The 18,789-nt window shown below is 39.5% G+C and overlaps 1 protein-coding gene across 5 annotated transcripts in view; it reads right to left on the bottom strand.

Moving 5' to 3' along the window:
- Positions 1–18,789, bottom strand: part of LOC127357398 (collagen alpha-1(XIV) chain) — a 179,159-nt gene that overhangs the window by 121,421 nt on the left and 38,949 nt on the right. For all 5 annotated transcript variants that reach the window (XM_051389573.1, XM_051389574.1, XM_051389578.1 and 2 more), the window contains 7 exons: positions 11,593–11,751; positions 11,271–11,390; positions 8,993–9,157; positions 7,612–7,773; positions 7,096–7,265; positions 5,036–5,162; positions 3,043–3,188 (listed from right to left, as the gene is read on the bottom strand). In XM_051389573.1, the coding sequence (XP_051245533.1) occupies positions 3,043–3,188; positions 5,036–5,162; positions 7,096–7,265; positions 7,612–7,773; positions 8,993–9,157; positions 11,271–11,390; positions 11,593–11,751 (1,049 nt within the window). The remainder of the gene's footprint in view (positions 1–3,042; positions 3,189–5,035; positions 5,163–7,095; positions 7,266–7,611; positions 7,774–8,992; positions 9,158–11,270; positions 11,391–11,592; positions 11,752–18,789) is intronic.

Genomic DNA, 18,789 nt, shown 5'->3' with positions numbered 1-18,789 from the left:
AGAGGCACTGACAAATGTTTGTCCATCTGCTTCCCATTAATAAATTGTTTTTATTTCGGAGCCTGAGAGAAATAAGATGCACTGCCAAATTTTAGGAGTCACTTCATAACTGATGCAAAATGTTAGACAGAGATTTCAATACTGTCTTAAAATATACTGCAGACATGAAGCCATTCATGTTCCAGAGTTACTTTATTACTGATTGAGCTGAAATGAAATTATTATTAAATACATCCAGAGTTTCCCTTTTCATTTGAGTATATTTAGATCTATTTTTGGCCTGGTTCCACTTTCTTGTACTATGGATGTCCAAATAGCAATGTTTAACAGATCGTCTTATCGTGGATTATAATGTGAACATATCTAAATTGGACTGTGGAACTCCCAACATCACTAGTGTTTGGATATTAAACATTTTGTTTTGGCTTTCACATACATAAAGCAGTATGATGCAGCAATAAAAAGCATGTTGGTTTGCCCCGGTGCTGTTGTGCACTCTGTTATAGACAGATACAAACACACAATAAAAGTTAGACTGCTGTGTTAGGCTGATATCAGTTCCCTGTCCAATAGTCTGAGTTGCAATGCGTCATGATGGTCTAAGTGCAGCTTCAGACCACAGACTCAGTGAAATCACCTTTCATTTAAAGTCAATGTATGATGTTCCTGCTTGCCTGCATCTTTGTCATTTATAGGAGCCAAAGATCTTAATTTGGGGTTAAAATGGGAAGTAAGAGGAAGCCAGGGTGGAGCAGTGGATGAATGTGTAAGTGGCAACCAACACAGCTGACTGTGACAGGCTGAGATACCTGTCAATCACGCACATGTTCTCTTTAATAATATTCATCTCCTTAATTAAAAACAACTATCAAAATCTTCACTGACACAAACATCAGAAGTTACATTTCAGACTTATACTCTAACTTTGTAGTGTGAGAGCAAAGTTGGAACACAATACTGAAATGATGTGTTGGTTTGAGGAGAGGCACTTCTTCTCTGACAGGAAGGTCATTCTGTGATTGTGTCATACACACTGAATCACTTTTGTTTTCTGTTGGCAGGAAAATAGTCAGCTTTAGGAACATGGGTCTTCAAAGCCCATTTCAGTCAAATCCCTATCAAAAGATCTCCCTATTGCTGTTCACATCTTTGAATTTGAGTGTTCACTCTCTCTTGGGTTCTGTCTGTATGAAGCCCACTGCTGCTCTGTAAAGAGTTTTCCTCTGAACTGTGTGGATGAAGCTCTTTTCTCAGTCAAACTGGACTGGATTTGACTCTGGCTTTGGCCCAGACGAGTCCCCACATGGCTCATGAGTGGAAGCCATACGAGCACGAGCCAGCCAAGCCCGGGCTCTGACAGTAGTGCCTCAGAGCCAGGCTTATCCTCACCACTGGAAAGCATCCATCCTGATTCTGAATTCCTCACTAAATTGTTTTTATCACTTTCTGCCTGGAGGGGAATGTGACGGCAGTAGTAATGAGGTCCATTGGGAAAGGGAGGGATACAGACGGCTGGCTGTGCCCTTCATACCTCTCCTCCTCTACCTCGTCTGTCTCTTCTGAATCGTGCTGATTTTACCTGTCATCGACCAGCATGTTTTAATCTTTATTTGCAGTTTGGTTTATGATGTTTTTTTTTACCTGTTGATGCTTGTCATAGTGTGTGGCTGTCTACAAGTGTGTCACATTTTCAATATTAAGTTTTCTTTCCTTTGATCTTCAACACTGGCTGATTTAACAGGTTTTAAAACGGGTTTATACCCTGGTTTCTTTTTGCTTGCACATTGATTGCATATAAAGATGAACAACATAACAGCTCCCCAAGTAGATGGGACGTGGGCCAAACAAAAGAATCTAAGTACAAAAAAACTTTAAAAGGGGGTTTAACGTCATGATTGACAGCTGAGTCCTCCTTGGGATTGAGCCACCCAAGTGTCCGTGGCTCCAACCCCATATACTACTGCACAGACTCTCCAAATGACATCACCAGTGCAAGATGGCAGCACCAGTATCCAGGATATTTTGGAATCAATTCTTGTACAGTGGGAGGAAGTGGAGACACGTCGTCCATCTTCATGCAGTATATATTTGGTCTTTCACCACAGGGAGCTGAAAGTTTGCTCAGGGTTTGTTTCACTGTTTATTATGCTGCCTTGAGCTGTGCCTCAACTAGTTTCCTCTATCATTATGATCTGATTTTTATGGTGCTTTAAAAAGTTTGGTCATGGGGCGCCTGGATAGCTCACCTGGTAGAGCTGGTGCCTCATGTACCAAGGCTGAGTCCTTGCTGTAGCGGCCATTATTTCAAATCTGACCTGCGGCCCTTTGTGTGTCATCCCCCCCCCAAAGGTGTTTGCAAGGTCAAGCTTTGAAATCAATTCAGAAAGACAGACACCAAACTGGTTGGTGCTTTGCTACTGAAAAAGAGTCAAAAACTTCTGTTATGCAAATGTCTCAAAACTCAAACCTGTTGATTGTCATGATTGTCAAACAGTGAGACATAACTGGATGTTCCGGTGCAGCTGATCCTACATCCAGGCCAACTCTGTTCCAGTTTTCTTTGACTTCTGAACACTTCTTTGCACAATATATAAAAACATCAAGTTTTTGAGGGTGTTTTGTGTAAAACAGCAGATTTTTTGTTCCTCGTTCCCTCTGAGAGAGGGCTATTTATCAAACTGTTCAACCAGAAACCAGCCCATTAATGGTAATATTGTTGCTTGCCTACAGATATTAGTAAAACAATAAATGACATTTCCATTCATGTCACCACTCTTATTCCATTTTAAACAATAAAGTGGAAGAAGTAAAACCATTAGCAACTCCATTCAGTGACAAGTATTGTATTCTAAATATCTATTTTGTGCTTACAGTATGTGTTACTGGAACTAATGCACACTTGGCAGATGTGTCGAAAAATGAAATAAAAAGAACAAATGTCGATGATGGAAACAATGTGTCTATAATTTACAGTATTTTGTCCACCTTTTTAAATCCTGCTCTCCACACACACCAACACACACACACACACAACCTCCTCACCTCTTTCTCGTCTGCAGGATCTCCCTCAGTCAGTGGAGCGTACAGGATCATGTACCCAGAAGCCCCGGCAGCGGTCTTCCAGCGGACCCTCATGGTGCTGTGAGTGATCTCAAACAACTCCAGGTCGTTCACCATGGGCAGGGCCACTGCACGACACAAACACAGTATTCTGTTGAGTAGCTGGTCTGGCCAATAGCCGAGTTTTACTAAATCTAGTATATTTCAGCCCGACAGTATCATTAGGTTACTCTGATCTTACAGCAACAAAAAACAAACGGCAGTATCTGCAATTAAATGTTATTTTCTTATAGATTTTATTTGCTGATATAACTGTGGATCTATGCTTTTGATACATTTGTTTTTAATTTAACATATAGCCGCATCTACTTTATGCCTTAATTGAAGCAGGAAGCCTTTGTGGGTTAAAGTGCTATTAATTTAGTCATAATTAAAATTAAATATTAGTCCAAAATATCTTCAAAAACCAATATTAATGAACTTTCGCATTCATACAGTTCTTCTTTTTACATCCTTTGTTTTCTGTAAGGCACACACACAAAGCACCACACCATCAGTATTTAGCGTCAAGTTTCATTTGTTGTCTTAGCCAGACAGTCCAGCTCAACCAGCAGTGGCAGCTAATAGCAGCAGCCAAACCCCATTAACTTTGTTACAAGGTCGACTCGCAACTTAGCATTCATCCTCTACCGACAGGGAGGAATTCCCCGTCATTCATCAGCGAGCGCAGGGCTGAAAGAGGCCAGAGAATCCTGCCAGGCTCTGGTTCAGTGTTTTAGACATCATGATGGGGCCTCAGGCAACACAACCAGAATTAGAGCTCACCACAGGCGTCCTGTCAGAGGTGGAGGCTCAGCACTCAATGCATAATTGAACACCTGCGTAGCTTTCATGGCCTAAATTCAGCGTCTTCCATTGTAGTACGACACATATCTGCTGGTTGATCAGTGTTTTTACCGAAGCTGCTGTAGCTCAACGGTGAAGTACTCGCCATGCATGTCTTCTTGTGAACTGAATTCCAGAGAATATGCTGTTCCAATACTTTCAATTCCTCTAGAGCAAAACAAAGGGAAAGTTTATTTTTTAAAAAAATGGGGTTACACTGCCTTTTAGGTCAGTTTAGGTAATTTGTGTACTTGTATTTGTACCTCCTGTTCATACCTCTCTTGGAATTTTTAAAAGGTCCCAAAACTGTTGAAAATTAAGAAATTATGATGATCCCCAAAACTGTGTTTTTCTTCCAGAGGTATAACATCTGAGATTCAAACGTACCCCAGGCAAGATAGATTTGGTACCTAACATGGTATTTCCTTGTTGGATGTAAACCGGACCCTGGAGCTTCCTTCCACTATCTACCACGTAATAACAATGTGAACGCAATGTAACATCGTAGCAGATATTATATATTTCCCAACCACTGACGCTGTGTCGGCTACAAGCTAATAAGCAAACAGAAAACATAAACAAATGAAAGATGCTAACTACACTTACAATTCTGCTGATTTTGGTGCACAACAGACTCCTCATCTGATCTGACAGGGCCTGACTACCGCTCCAACATGTATGCTAGGGCTGAACATCTCCAATGTATCTTCATGTTAAACCCAGTGATACAGTTGTACTACTTTAAGTAAGTAGACTGTTGAGGGAAAGTGGACTAAGAAAAGGTCATCAAAGTGATATTTTTTCTGCAGAGTGAAGAAGTCAAACCTGAGTTGGTCTTCCACATTGAGAGAGGTTCAGCAGGATGATTGACAGGGGTGAGACATTGCGGAAGGACTACATTTCCCAGCATGCCGTGGAAATTTTTGCGGATTTCTCCACAAGGGACTGCAGGAAGTTGAGGGGTGAAAAGGTCCTTGCTCTTTTGCCACTGTGACTCTTAAAGCCAAAACTGCACCTCACTGTATTTCTCCCACCACTCGCACTCCCTCCAACAATTCCTCAATATGTCCTCGTGAACATAGAAACTTACGTGTGGTAGCACTTCCTCTCAGTGCCTCGCTAGCTGAGCTGCGGTAGATGGCAAAAACCGCCACCTGGTATTCCGTCAGGGAGTTCAGGTAGTTCAGCTCCACACTGTTTTCTGTCCCCTGGACAACCTTAAAGAGACATCATATCGGGTGTTAGCCTGGATGCTAAGGTATTACCTCACATACAAAAATAAAGATCTAACAGTCTTATTCAGTATTATTCTGGAATGAAAACAAAGGCAGCCCATGTTTCTAAATGTTCATGTTAATAACTGTAACTCATTCCAGCTTTGTGCTCAGGGACCAAAATCTCTGATACCATTATTATTCAAAACTAACTTTAATTAGCTCTGATCTGATTTGTGCTCTTAGTCACTTTGTAACAGACAGCAGCACTTTGTATGTCAGAAAGCATTAAAGTATCCAAAAAGCCTCTGTTGATTAGGCATCTGCATATTGCACAGCTGAAAAATGCACCACATGTTGCTGTAGGCATTCAGCTCTTCTCCAAAGAGATTTAAATTGAGTGTAACTAGATCAGATTAGCTTTGATGAAACCTCAGTTTTCCTTGTGGGGAAACTGGGCCGCTCCAGCTGCAAGTTGTAATAAACATCAAAGAGAAACTGGATAAAAATAAGAGGGAACTTTCTAAACACAAATAACAACTCAGAAAATTACAGCACTGCTGTATGTGTGGTAAAATAGGTAGGGAGACTTCCAACAAAGTTTTAATCAATCGACCGCACAGGTTGTCATACGCCTGAAGATGCTGTGCAGGTACGTCACCTGGGGAAACACCTACAGAATCCACTATCCGCTGTCACTTTTTATTCGAAAGAGAAGCAGTGTTCTTCTGTGGACTTTATACAAAGCAGCTGTCAAACTCCACGACAACAACGAATCTGTGGACTCACACTAACGTTAGCATGCCGCCCACGCAATGTCCAGTGTACAACCTGGTCTGACTGCACATTCGGCACGCTCAGCCTCAGCCGGATCCTTGCCAGAAGCTTGAAAAAATTCCATCACCAATAAGATGGCAAGATTTATATGCAAAGATACGTTGGCCCATTGGTGTGGCAAGAGTGACTTATCCTTTAGTACAGTCTTTGCGTTGTGTTTCCTGTGTGGTGTCACACAGTTGTATCATGTGTTTTGAAATAATTTTGTCAAATTCGTTCACTCGTGATTTTTGGAAAAAGTGACAGCCTAACCAGATTATCAGGTCGACCTAGCCAAAACTAAGGCAGTCTAATACAACAGGCCTGCAATAAATCCTCCCTGTACGAAGGTTATAATCAGTTTTTGTTCAAACCCTTTTAGAGAGATGTTGATTTAACTGTATGACCCTTTTGGAGAAGACAGTTTGTGATGCTTTTGAATTGTACTGCATTATAGAAAGCAGTGGACAATATCAGCTATCAGTATAACACAACATAATTCTAATAGCACCACAAACTGCAGATGTGGATTTGTTTTAGATTTATATCTGGTATCTCGTGGTTCTGCCACAATGGAAGTTAAAGTAATGCAGCAGAATATAGAGCAGCATGAGAAGGCGCTTGGTTTTATGATCTGCTAAATCTGCAGACTTGTTGCCATTATTGATGAAAATCACTTTCAAAAATTCATTTAACTTGCAGAATTGACCCCAAATGGATTAACTGAGCAGTCTTAATTAAACTGCTGCCATTACATCAATATCTCAGCATTTTGTTTGCTCTCTGCTGGGAAATCAGGAACAAAGTTCCACCAATTAAGGTGACAAAAGGAAACCCCCTCTCGCCATTGATGGGGAGCCAGAGAAACAGATGAACCATTTAATAACCAGTTGATTGGATTCATTTAAAATGTGTTAGCCAAGTCCAATAAAAGCTTGGACTCCAGCATTAACTGGAAGTATTGTTCACTGTGGCAGAATAACTATAAAACAAGCTTCACAAGTATTATTAACAACCGAGTCAAGAAGCATGAGGGCCACACCTGGAGTCACAACCAAAGAATAGATGTAGACTGCAATGAAATCATTGTATTCATGTTTAAAACTTTAATGCTACTAACTTTTTCATCTGGCTGTCCTCCGCTGGCTGGGTAGTAGACCACGCGGTATTTCTCCACCTGGCCCGGTGCATGAGTCCATGTCACCCGGAAACTGCGAGCTGTGATCTCAGATGTCACCAGGTCACGGGGCGGAGCCACAGAGTTGGGCGGGGGGGCAGGTTCTCCACCCCCTGCACACACAGAGAAAGAGAAAGTGTTGGATTTAAATATAAATATAAATATATACTGTACAAGCAAATGGCTGGCAAACACTTTTCACACTGTTCATGTGCAAACATCAAAACTTGGTTTGCTCAATCAGAAAATGGCAAACAGCATGTGTGTATATAAGTTTCATGAACGTTAGGGCATGCCGCTACATTATATTAGATGGGGACTGGGTTTTTATTGCTTGGGGATCTCCAGCAGTCATAATTATAACCAATGGCATCAACAGAGTAATCACAGTACAAGCTGCAGGGTCTTTGTGGTATCAGCCTGTGATATGACTCAGCTGAAACAAGCTGCTGTTCAAACCTTTGAGCTGCTTGTCGAGCTTCTCCACTTGTTCGCAGACGGTCTTGGTGAGGCCTTCCACGATGTCACTCATCACGCTGAAGTCCGCCACATTGTAGACGTGAGTTTCCTCAGGAGGAGAGGCGATGGCCTTCAGCTCGTTCTCATCAGCGTTCTTCACACCTTCAGACAGGAGAGAGACAAACAGAAGGAAATGGAAAGAGTGGTTACATGAAAGTTGTTTGAAATAAGGTTTTGATGATGCAACAAGTCAATGAATATATTAAGTCTTTAATTAAAAAAAAAAATATATATATATATATATATTTGTCAAACTTAAATGTGCTTCCTCGAAAATAAATCCTTAAACATTTTCTAGCAAAAGGCCAAAATTAACTTTTTAGACTTCATTTTCAAATGAATGTGTCATACTGAGTTAACCTGAGTGCTGACAATTGCCTCCTCACATCTCCTTCTACTGGCTGTGTGCTCTGCCAAAAACAACAAACTGACTTCCAAGAAATCCTCAAAAGCTGAGAAATGACTGTCTAATGAAGGTTTACCAGATGAACTTTTGTTTCAGTTCATTTCAGTGTAATATGAAATGATTTACATTTACTCACCTTTATGTTTGTTAGGGTTGCAAACAACGATTGTTTTCATTAATTCAATTCAATTTTATTTGTATAGCGCCAATTCATAACAGAAGTTATCTCAGGACACTTTTCAAATAGAGCAGGATTATTGATTAAGCTCTCAAGAATGAAAACGTTCTCCTTCCAAATCTTCCCAGAGTACAAAATAACATCTTCAAATTACTTATTTTGTCTGATCAATAGACCAAAAGTAAAAGATATTTAATGTACAATGATATTAAACAGCAGAAGATTTTAGAAGCTGTTTGGTGTTCTTCCTGATGATCATCCAGTGGAATTGATTAATCTACTATGAAAATTGTTGACAATACATTTTCTGTCGATTGATTGGTAAACTCACCATTTCAGCTCTATTGTTAAATAACAAGAATTGACTGTTTTTGGAAATCTTTAAATAACACTGCGCCTACAAAGGAATAGAAACATATTCCACTGTAATGAACGTGCAGCCTAGAAATCCCAATACAGCTGTCAAAAGAAAATTCAAGATTGTTGACTGTTTTTGTGATTTAAAGCATCAATCTGTAAAGACAGTGAGTCTGAGAAAAATTAAAGGGATGATATTTGCAATAAACAATTCAACCCAGGAGTCAGATTACTGGTCTTTGGCTTCTTCAGCATCAATGAAGTCTTGTAGAAGTTTTCTGAATACATTTACAAGCAGTTCCCATGTTGATGCCATCAATAAATATCTGCTACTAATGTCATTCATCTGAACAATTAGTCTTAGCGTTGGTGGGGCATACCAATGGCAAACACTTCGATCCCAGCATCCCTCAGGCTCTGTGCTGGGGGTATCACGTCATCCTGTGACTTCCCGTCAGTGATAAGGATTCCTATCTTGGGAACGCCGGGCCTGGATCCAGACTCTGGTTTGAAGCTGTTCTCCAGGATGAAGGTCAGAGCCAGACCTGGACAGACACAAGACAGGATACAGTGAATACAGTGTGATACAGACATTATTACAACTACTGTACCCCTAAATATAGTCCTCAACTCCTTACTACAATACATTGAAAACAGGCCTTCGTGGCCCTCCCACACCCAAAACAATTAAGGAAAATTATCACTTTGGCTTAAAGGCTGCAGGGATTGTCCTCCTAAGTAAACAAAAAAAAGAGATCACTAATTTAAAAGACTTGATTTACTTGATTACTTTTAAATGCAGTTTTAAATTAACATTAACATTGTTGTGGCTTGGTTTCCTTCAGCAGGGTTTAAGTTTGCAGGTGAAAGTACATTGTAAATCACCTGTGTGCAGAAAGAAAAGAAAAAAGATAAAGTGGCTTCAAGATGAAAACCTCATATCTCCCAAAATCTGGGACTAAAATGTAGTTTTAAAATGATTTTATTTCCTGTGAAATGTTCTAATCTAGCAGAAAAATATCAAGTCCCAAAGAAGTTCTATTTTGACCCCCAAAAGATAAATACAAACTCTATGTTTGAAATCGATCACAATGTGCAGTATACCTGCTATCCATGGTGTGACACGCTGTATTCATAATTTGTTGGACATCTACTGTTAGAAATGATTGACAGCCAAAAATTAGAACCACTTATAGTACTTTCTATAGAATAGTTGTAACAGTGAGATAAGTCCTGGCTGACAGTATGATTGCACTTACAGTTAAGAGGACAGCTGAAATGGCTCTTAATGTGACATCTTGGCTCAAAGACTTATCCAATAAGATGGGTCATTATTAGCTCTACAAGATTGTTGTCTAATGAGTGTGTTAACATAATGAGCAGTTAAGTTATGTTCGGTCCAATAATGACATCACTGATATTTTCCTCAACTCTTAACAGCTTTTTTTTGCTTTTAATCTACAGCCTTTGTCTGCGAGTGAAAAATTGCGTAGTGTAACTCGTTATTACTTTTATCCTTTTGGTCTCTGCATCCTTGGGTTCTGACTTGTTACCGATGAACTGTACACCAACACACAACTACACACTCTGAAGAAGTAACTACTCAACTGAGTTGCTGATGGTTTGTGCCCACTATAACAACTGTGGCTTTTCAATTTAGCTCTTCAACAGTTAGTTCAAATCAGTTGCTGCACAGCTAGCAGCCACAATATGTACATTCCAGAGGGAGATATACACAACCTGGTCGCTGAAAATGACACTAGTGGAGTATAATTATTAATTTATTTTTTAAAGTCCTTAGTCACAGGTTCCCTTTACGGCCGCACTTTTAAGAAAAAGGTACAAGTCCAACTGTTTTTATAGATATATATAGGTTTTAATAAAATTAAAGCATCTGTCCACAAATATAAATGTTTAAACTTTTGTCAATACGGATAAGACACACTGTTAGATTGGTTAGATTGTCCACAAATCAATCCTTTAGTTCATATAATGGAAACCAGGAGCACCAAAGTATCGAATGATCAAATTAATGATTCGTTATTGATATGTGACTAAATAGTTTATTTCTTATACAGGTAATATTCATATTGGTTAAAATAAACAATCTCATAGTATTTTCCATCTTTTTCGAACAAGAGTTTTGTGCAAAAGGAATTCAACGCCTGTCCCTACAAAAAAGGCATGTTGAGTTCAGTGACGGAAGCAAATAAAAGCCCAGGGTATTAATTGAGGTTTTACAGTATTAGCTGTTGCTTCTATGAATAGAACCTCCTAATGACGATGGTCTTAAAGTAAAACTGCCGTTCCATTAGACCCCTGTAATATTTAAGAGTCATTGTATTGTCATGCTTCTTGAATATCAGTGGGGCTCCTGGTAATGTCTATCTGCTGTGTGTGGTCAGAATGATGTCAAAACTTTACCTGAACTACACTGATCTTCTGACTCAGTCAGGTCAGCTCAGCACAATTCTGTATGGTCACAAACATTTTAACACCAAACTGAAATGAGCTGCACTGTAGTGAATTTAATAAGCTGAGGTAGAGCACTGGCCTTGGTCCAAGTCAACCTCTAAACGTTATCTGTTAACTGTGATGAGTAAGGAAGACCATAATAACCGGAGGGAGGCTGGGGGTTTGGTTGGCAGCGTACTGTACCTGTCAGTGTGTTTCCTCCTTTATAAGGCAGGTTCTTCACTGCATCGATCACAGCCTCTTTGCTGGTGTGTGCGTTGAGATGCCACTCGATTCTGGGGTCTCCACTGTACTGAGCTAGGCCTGCACACACAGTCATATTGAGGGTCAAAAATTTGAGATCTCCACTACAATTTAAAATAAATTCTAAAGGTTAAAACTGTGGTTAGAAAAGACTCTGGTTGAGTCTAAGGCACCTTACAATAAAACGTCCTCCAAATGGTATGAGTATAGTTTACATAGTTACAATGAATCACCTGAATCCCAGAAATCAAATGTTCCTCACCAATCCTGGTCTTGTCAGACTCCACATTGAAGGCCCTGACCAGGTTTTCCAGGAATGTCCTGACCAGTCTGAAATTGATTCGGCCAATACTCCACGAGCCGTCCACCAGAATAACAATGTCGGATATGGCAGAAGTCTTACACATAAACCCCTCTTCAGCTAAAGACAGAAAGACAAAAACAAAGAAAACGCAACACAAATTTAGCAGATAAAAATGGTCTTGCACATGAAAGTCTCCTGCCCTGGTGATTTTTGAGTGTGAGTTTTGGTGTGCTGAACAAAACTATTCATTAAAATGAACCTCCTTAAACGTATGAAAAAGTATAAACCCGAAAAACGTGTACACAGCTGCCTGCAGCACATACATGATGAATCTGCAGTGGTAAAAGTAGGACAATTTGATGTGCAGCTTCTGTCCCAAAGTATTACAAAGTGTTTCATTAATTCTAATTCAGTTCAACACAGTATAATTAAACCCTGGAGGAGCGAGGTACTTAGTTTTAGGAGATGAAAAATAACACCCCACTCTGTTGTTTGTCTCAACAGTTTACAGGGTGATAAAAACAGACCAGACTCTAATGAGGCAACAGCAGTTCATTTACAAAAGCCAGTCCAGCACACAGCGAGCCAAAGGCCAACCAAATTAGGAAACAACTATATTTTTATCAGCCAATTATCTTTCACACAGAGCTTAAGAAACCTCTGTGAGCTTGGGTCTCTGTGGAAAAACAATGGAATCATTAAGGGTGCTGGTTTTAATCCCATTAGACCCAATAATCAGAATTATTAAATACTGCGGAAATGCAGTTGAGCAAGGCACTTAAACTCACAGCCCTAATCTGCTTTAGGGCAGTTTATTAAAGTATTAAAGTGTAAATGTGAATATCAGTCACTTGCCCATGTTAAATTCTCTGTGATCCATATTTGTATTCAAAGCTAATTTTGTTTTTGCATTTGTCACATCCATGTCCAGTGCCATGAACTTTAAACTTGCTTGTGATATGATATATCATTGATCATCATCAACACTATTTGGGTTTTCCATTCAGTCATCACCTGGTAAAACAGTCATATTTGTTTGAATACCACATAAATACCCTGGACAAACACACACACCTATACACATACACACAGGAATGTTTGCTTTCATTAGATAGGACAGTATAGCAGCAGACAGGAAAACAGTTGACTTGTGGACATTCTGGTTATGTTGTATGCACCTTAACTATGGCTATCAGGATGTATATTCAGGAACAAGCTGGGTAAGTACGACAGATATTGGCACTTTTTTAGTGTGTGAAGTGTTCCAGTAGATTTTAGATTTTGCCTTTTCTGGAGTGCCTTGGGAATGAGCAAAATATGTTTAAGCTGCATTTAGAAATGACGCGAGTCAAAGCCATGACCAACTTCTTAAATATTATATGTGCCCAAATTAAGCTAGTTTTATAATATTTTTATATATTTTATACAGACAGGTATGTCATGCAACAAAGGTACCTTGCCAGAATCAAAATGGGAACTCTACAGTTATTTCAGATGTTTTCTGTGTGTAAAAGGGGTGGCTGAAATCTCAAAGACTTATCACCAACTGTGGAGCTCTACAGAAACTTTTATCCTTGTTTAGCTTATCATTTCGGTTTTACAGTACACTGATTGTATGTTTCATAAAACCTTACCTTATTTTGGTCAGCACCAAAATGTAGACAAAGTTACAAACTATCTGACAATAGTATGCCAAAGATTCTCATTGACTCTGAGCCGATGGTATCTTGTTTTATTTTCCTCTAATACCAATGTGCAACAAACCCAATAGAAGATCACTGTGGTTGCACTAGGACATTCTCAGGTCTGAATGTTTCAAAGAAAATGAATCGAGGCGGTGCTGTTTAAGAGCCCTACGTGCCCAGCAACCCTTCCTTGAATAAATAAAGCTTAAGAAAACACACACACAAAAACCTCAGTCATGCTGCCATGAGGCAGTAATAAAAACAATAAAAAGAAAACTAATGGTTTACCATCACACTGGATTAAGCAAAAACTGCTTCACTTGGAGGGAGATTTGCATTGAGCTTTAGCTTCAGTATAAATAAAGACCTACACTGTATATCTGCACCAGCTAGCACACAATTTCTTATCCTCCAGATATATAAGAGAATATTTCTTACAGGTTGCAGCATGTTTTAACATCTCAGGAGGTTGAGGCGGTTGTGTGTATCTGTGTGCTTGTGTTTGGAGGGGTGGCAAGGGCATTCTTCAGCAGTCATTTCATTCATCATTGACAGGAACTTAGAAGTGTATCACTCCTTACAAGTCTCTACAGTGTAGGAATTTAAACCTCCTTCTTCAGTTTCTACCAGAAGAGTCTTGGTGTCGCTATCCAATATGACTTCAGCGGGCAGATGAAAACAGTGAAACATAAGACACACAATTACTTCACTGCCCTGGAAAGAATGAGGATTGAGTTGGCAATGATTACCTTTTGGTTGTGAAATTTAATCTATTTACCATCAGCTAAACATAAAAAAATCTTAAGGTAAAACATTTATATACTGTGAGCACTGGTGTATCAGAGTGTTTTCTGTGTTCACCACTGAGAAATATTAGTATGTTTTAAACTTTGACAGCATATATAATGGACAGAGCTTCTTGGTCTGTGAAGTGAAGCCAACTTAAACTTTGTCTTAAAGCATTCTATGTAAAGGCCAGCAGGGGGTAGATCTATTGGCTGCAATAGAAACTGATAGCATGCAGTCGCTGCCGATGCTGACCCCACTTCTCACTTGATTCATTGTTTCCTAATTAGTTTATGGTCTCGATCACTAGTTTCACGTCTTCTTCCATACAGCAATGCTGGTCCCATTTAGAGTAGAATAGACCATAAAGCAGGGTATGCTCAACTCGCAGTACATCACCTCTGCTGGCTTCGACAAACTGTCATGGCGACGACCATAATGCCAAACTCAAGGATTCAAAAAGGTTCTCCACAAACCAATGGGTGACGTCACAGTAGGTTTAAACTTGGTTTCAAACTATTCCTTCCAGTAATGATGAGAGCAGCAATTTAAAGCAATAGAATGTGTCACTTTTGCAGACAGCTGGTGGATGAGTCTTAATTTTGTTAGTCTGTTGGCGAGTTGTGATTTACATGAGGAAACTGTTGGGAACATTAGCTATTGGTTAACAGATTTATTTTGGAGAGGACAAAGCATAAATTGAACACCTTATAGCAGTAGAAGGGCACACCCCTGAACCTTTTTTTGGTGCACTGTCCATGTTATGAATGTGTACTGCAAAACGTCCGCCAGTTGTCAGGTGATATCTGTATTCATGGCATTACTACAAATTCCTTGGAACTTGGAGATACAGGTGACAAACCCTGAATAATGGATTTTGCAACAGGAAGGGTTTAAACAGATTTAAGGGTGGAAAGGAAGGGCATTTCTCAGTCAATACAGGAAGTGAAATTGAAGGGCAAAACAGTGCCTTTGAGCACCAAGTGAAAGAGAACTAGCTTCCTTTTAATAGCACGTCTGGGATAATACAAGCACCTGGACAGATGGCGAAAAAGGAAAAAGGACAGAGGGAGAGAGGCGAAGAAGCAATGGAAAAATCTGTACCAGATGCATATTAAAGGGTGTAACTACACAAGTGAGTCTGCTGCGAATACCAATGTTGTGTTTCTTTCTGCTTGATTTACTAATCTTCCCCTTGGCATTTGTTTTCTTTTATTCTTTATTGTCTGTGAGTTTGTTGTCCTAATTCTTTTTATTATCCTTTTATATTATTATCAGCACTGTTCTATTATTTACTTATGCTGTAATAGAAATATGTGTCTCCTTTTTCACTCTACACATACTAATTGAAAAAAGTGCAACAAAAAATCTAAGCAAATAGGATGAGACTGAACAAAAAATATAGGTAGAGGGATGTTGAAAAGTAAAGATGATAAAAGAGTGGAAGAGATAAAAAAGAGAGATCAGTGTGCTCATTTTCGAGGTGAGCAATGGCAGTGGTTGAGAAAGAAAACAATGGCACCTTTTAAAGAAATGATCCCCATTTCCACATGTAGTCATCCTACAAGACTTCTGCAAAGGAAGTAATGCATTCGATTTCTGGTTTGTTTGGAATAAAGAGAGGAAGAAGAAAAGGGTAGTTAACATGAGCACTAATAACTAGCATGGCTGAACTGACAGAGCAAAGAGAGTGACCTAAGGCATGAGAAGAAAATCCAAAGACAACGTCACAGTTCCATACAAACTCTGCTAAATAATAAAAACATTTGGGGGTGTGGACAGAGACAAAAGTGAAGGGAAATTTAGGCTACTGGAGGACGATGGAAGGAGACAAATCCATCTCCAAGCCCCCCAGATAAATCAAGACAAAAGACTGAACCCCTATTTCATGTTTCTAGTTCAGGCAACCTAATGTTTTTCCAAGAATTAATTTATATTTGTGTTTTAGAATTTAGCTAATGGATTGTGATGACCTAGAGACTCACCAGAAGGGTACCAGTTACAAGCCCTTGGGACATTTGGGTGTTACTGCAGACTAAAGACATACAGTCTTTTGTGAATTTGGCCTAACTGTGTGTTTATATGCAAAACCACATAAAAATTCAGAAATCCTTCAGACACATACAAAAACTCCAGTAACTCATATTGTTTAACTGAAATCTTACCAACTACAACTTCTGTAAAATATGACAACACATTCCACTGGAAGAAAAAACTCTACATCACTGTATATTTCTTCTTGGAGCTGTGAACATATTTTGAAATATAAACAGTTGTCATTAACTGGCTCAGTTTTTAAGCTATTAATTGTTTTCATTTGCCCAGTAAATTTGGCAAATATAAAACCCATGGCACAATGATCAGTCCAAACGTAATCCAGCAGGTTAATGACATAAAACACAAAACATATTTTAACGAAAATCTGCGAAGCCATAGCATGTTAATGTATGAAGATTGCATATAAAAAACAGCCAGCTGCACTTCTTTTATTGGCAAAGACTAAAACATCTATGATGCCTTATGGGGAAAGCAGGGAACTAGCTGCATGCTTTGTCAGACTTTAAGAACTTGCTTCTTGCTGCTGGCAGCTGTGTTTCTGGTGTTGTTTTCTGTGATAAGAAACTTTCCTGATAAGATCTGAAATGTCCTAATGTGCGACTGCGTGGTTTGATGTTCAAAGCTGTGACGAACTAGGATAGAAGAGTCAAGAGTCTCAGCCATGACTGATTGATGTGAGATTGTCTTTTTGTAACAGAAAAGCAACACCACAACAGTTTACCTATCTACCAGGTCCCTTTGCTAAATTGGTACAAATTGCCCTCTGGAGGGGACGAAGTCTTAAATAGGAAGGATTAAATGTGGGCGAGGAAGGCAAGGAAAGAAAAGAAAGAAGTAAGAGAGGGAAAGGGTGGGAGGCAACAGAAACTTACAAAAGAGAGGATTGTTGACAGATTCTTCAACCAGATAGCTATTAGCAGAGAGGCCCCTCAGGCAAAGTGTTTCTCCACAGGTCAAAAAGTCAAAAAGGTCTGAGGCACGTCCTGAGACAGCGAGGGTCAAGACTATCAAACAGGGGATGTGACCCAAGTCGGCTAAAAGTAAACAATATTATAATGAATCTCTGTGTTTACTGACATTCTCATACATATTCATGACTGCAAGCAGGGCCCACAGGTTGATCCAAGCGGTGCTCAGCCAGGATCCTGAGTCCCCCAATATATAGAACAAGGCACTAACTCAGGATTATTTCACAACACATTGAATCTCTGCATATAGCTGTTAACTGCTCCACAAAAGACAGACAGCGATCCATCAGGGTAAGTTGGCCAGTTGATGTTATTTACTTTAATTACTTTTTTTTTCTGTCTCATTATGAAAAATAAGTGCTATGTAAATAAAAGAGGAAATATTACATCACCCAAATATTTCTGATAATGATGGTAATGACTGTGGATATGTATTATGCTATAAGTCAAACCCTTAAAATTCAATGTAACGGTACAAAGAAAATTTTTTGTTGGAGTAAAGATATAAGCTACCACACATTTGCAACAAAGGTTACAATAACACAAACATAACATCTCCAACGGCTCTGCTCTTCCAAACGTCCAGCAGTCAAAGCGAGGTCAGGGCAAAGCTGACAGCTTGAGGCGACGGGGTAAGAGCTGCAACTCCAAGGCCAATACCTGCCGTGTCAAAGGTGAGCTATCACACCTTAGGGCTTCATGTGATAGATTTATTTAAGCTCGGCTAATTTACACACCTGGGGTCAAAAGACCAGTTGCCTCTGATTCCACCGCTCCAGGACAGGACATCAGCTTGTGAAACAAATTCCATGTCCAGCTCATATAGATTCCATGTAGTCACCCATGTTGAAAGTTTAACAGGTACAAAGCTTTTCACAGCTATTGTAGGAAATCTAACCTTAATGTTATTACCCTTTAAATCATACAACACCTCTTGTAAACACTATGCAACTTTTTTAATTTATGTAATTTACTCTATAAAGACTGCACTATAATATCTCGAAAGGTTCAGAGTTATGGCTACTGTTATTTTATTTATCTTAGTTTTTCATATTAAGGTTTTTGCTTTGCACCTTCTCCATAGACTATCAAAGATGTTTTAAATAGCTTCCCACAGACAAAAAGAACACATTGTGACTCTGGTGACTCCTTGATCGCAAATCCAGGGCTTTCGACATAATGAGAAAGAGGGAAACCGGCACCTCAAGCTAATAACAGCGAGTACCTAATTTCTCTCTAAAACATGAAAGAGGAGCAAGCTGGTTAGGATGCAGCTGCAGATTCCTCTGAACCCCGGACGGAATTTCTAATCTCACATGTCTCCTGTTATCCTGGTCACATGACATATCTAGACCTGAGTGAAACACCACTGGCAAATTCTTCAAAGTGTTTATTGTATCCTGTGTTCAGAATACGGTGGCCTAAAGATATTAGAAGGTTGATCACATTGAAAATATGAGACATGTCACAGACTTCAGGCAACTTCATCAAAAGAAAAACAATGGGAGTGTGAAGGGGAAAAGTATTGCCAGCCTATGCTCTTGAGCCCTTGAGCAAGGCACTGCACTCCAAATTGCACCATTGTACTTCTCAGGGACCGACTGTTTTACACTGCTCCCAGAAGTGAGAATGTCTAATAATATAAATGTGAAGCAGGG

Source organism: Dicentrarchus labrax, unplaced genomic scaffold (assembly GCF_905237075.1).
Source record: "Dicentrarchus labrax unplaced genomic scaffold, dlabrax2021, whole genome shotgun sequence".
NCBI classification, from domain to species: domain Eukaryota; kingdom Metazoa; phylum Chordata; class Actinopteri; family Moronidae; genus Dicentrarchus; species Dicentrarchus labrax.
The sequence above is the reverse complement of the archived record's forward strand: the minus strand, read 5'-3'. Positions and strand labels throughout refer to the sequence as shown.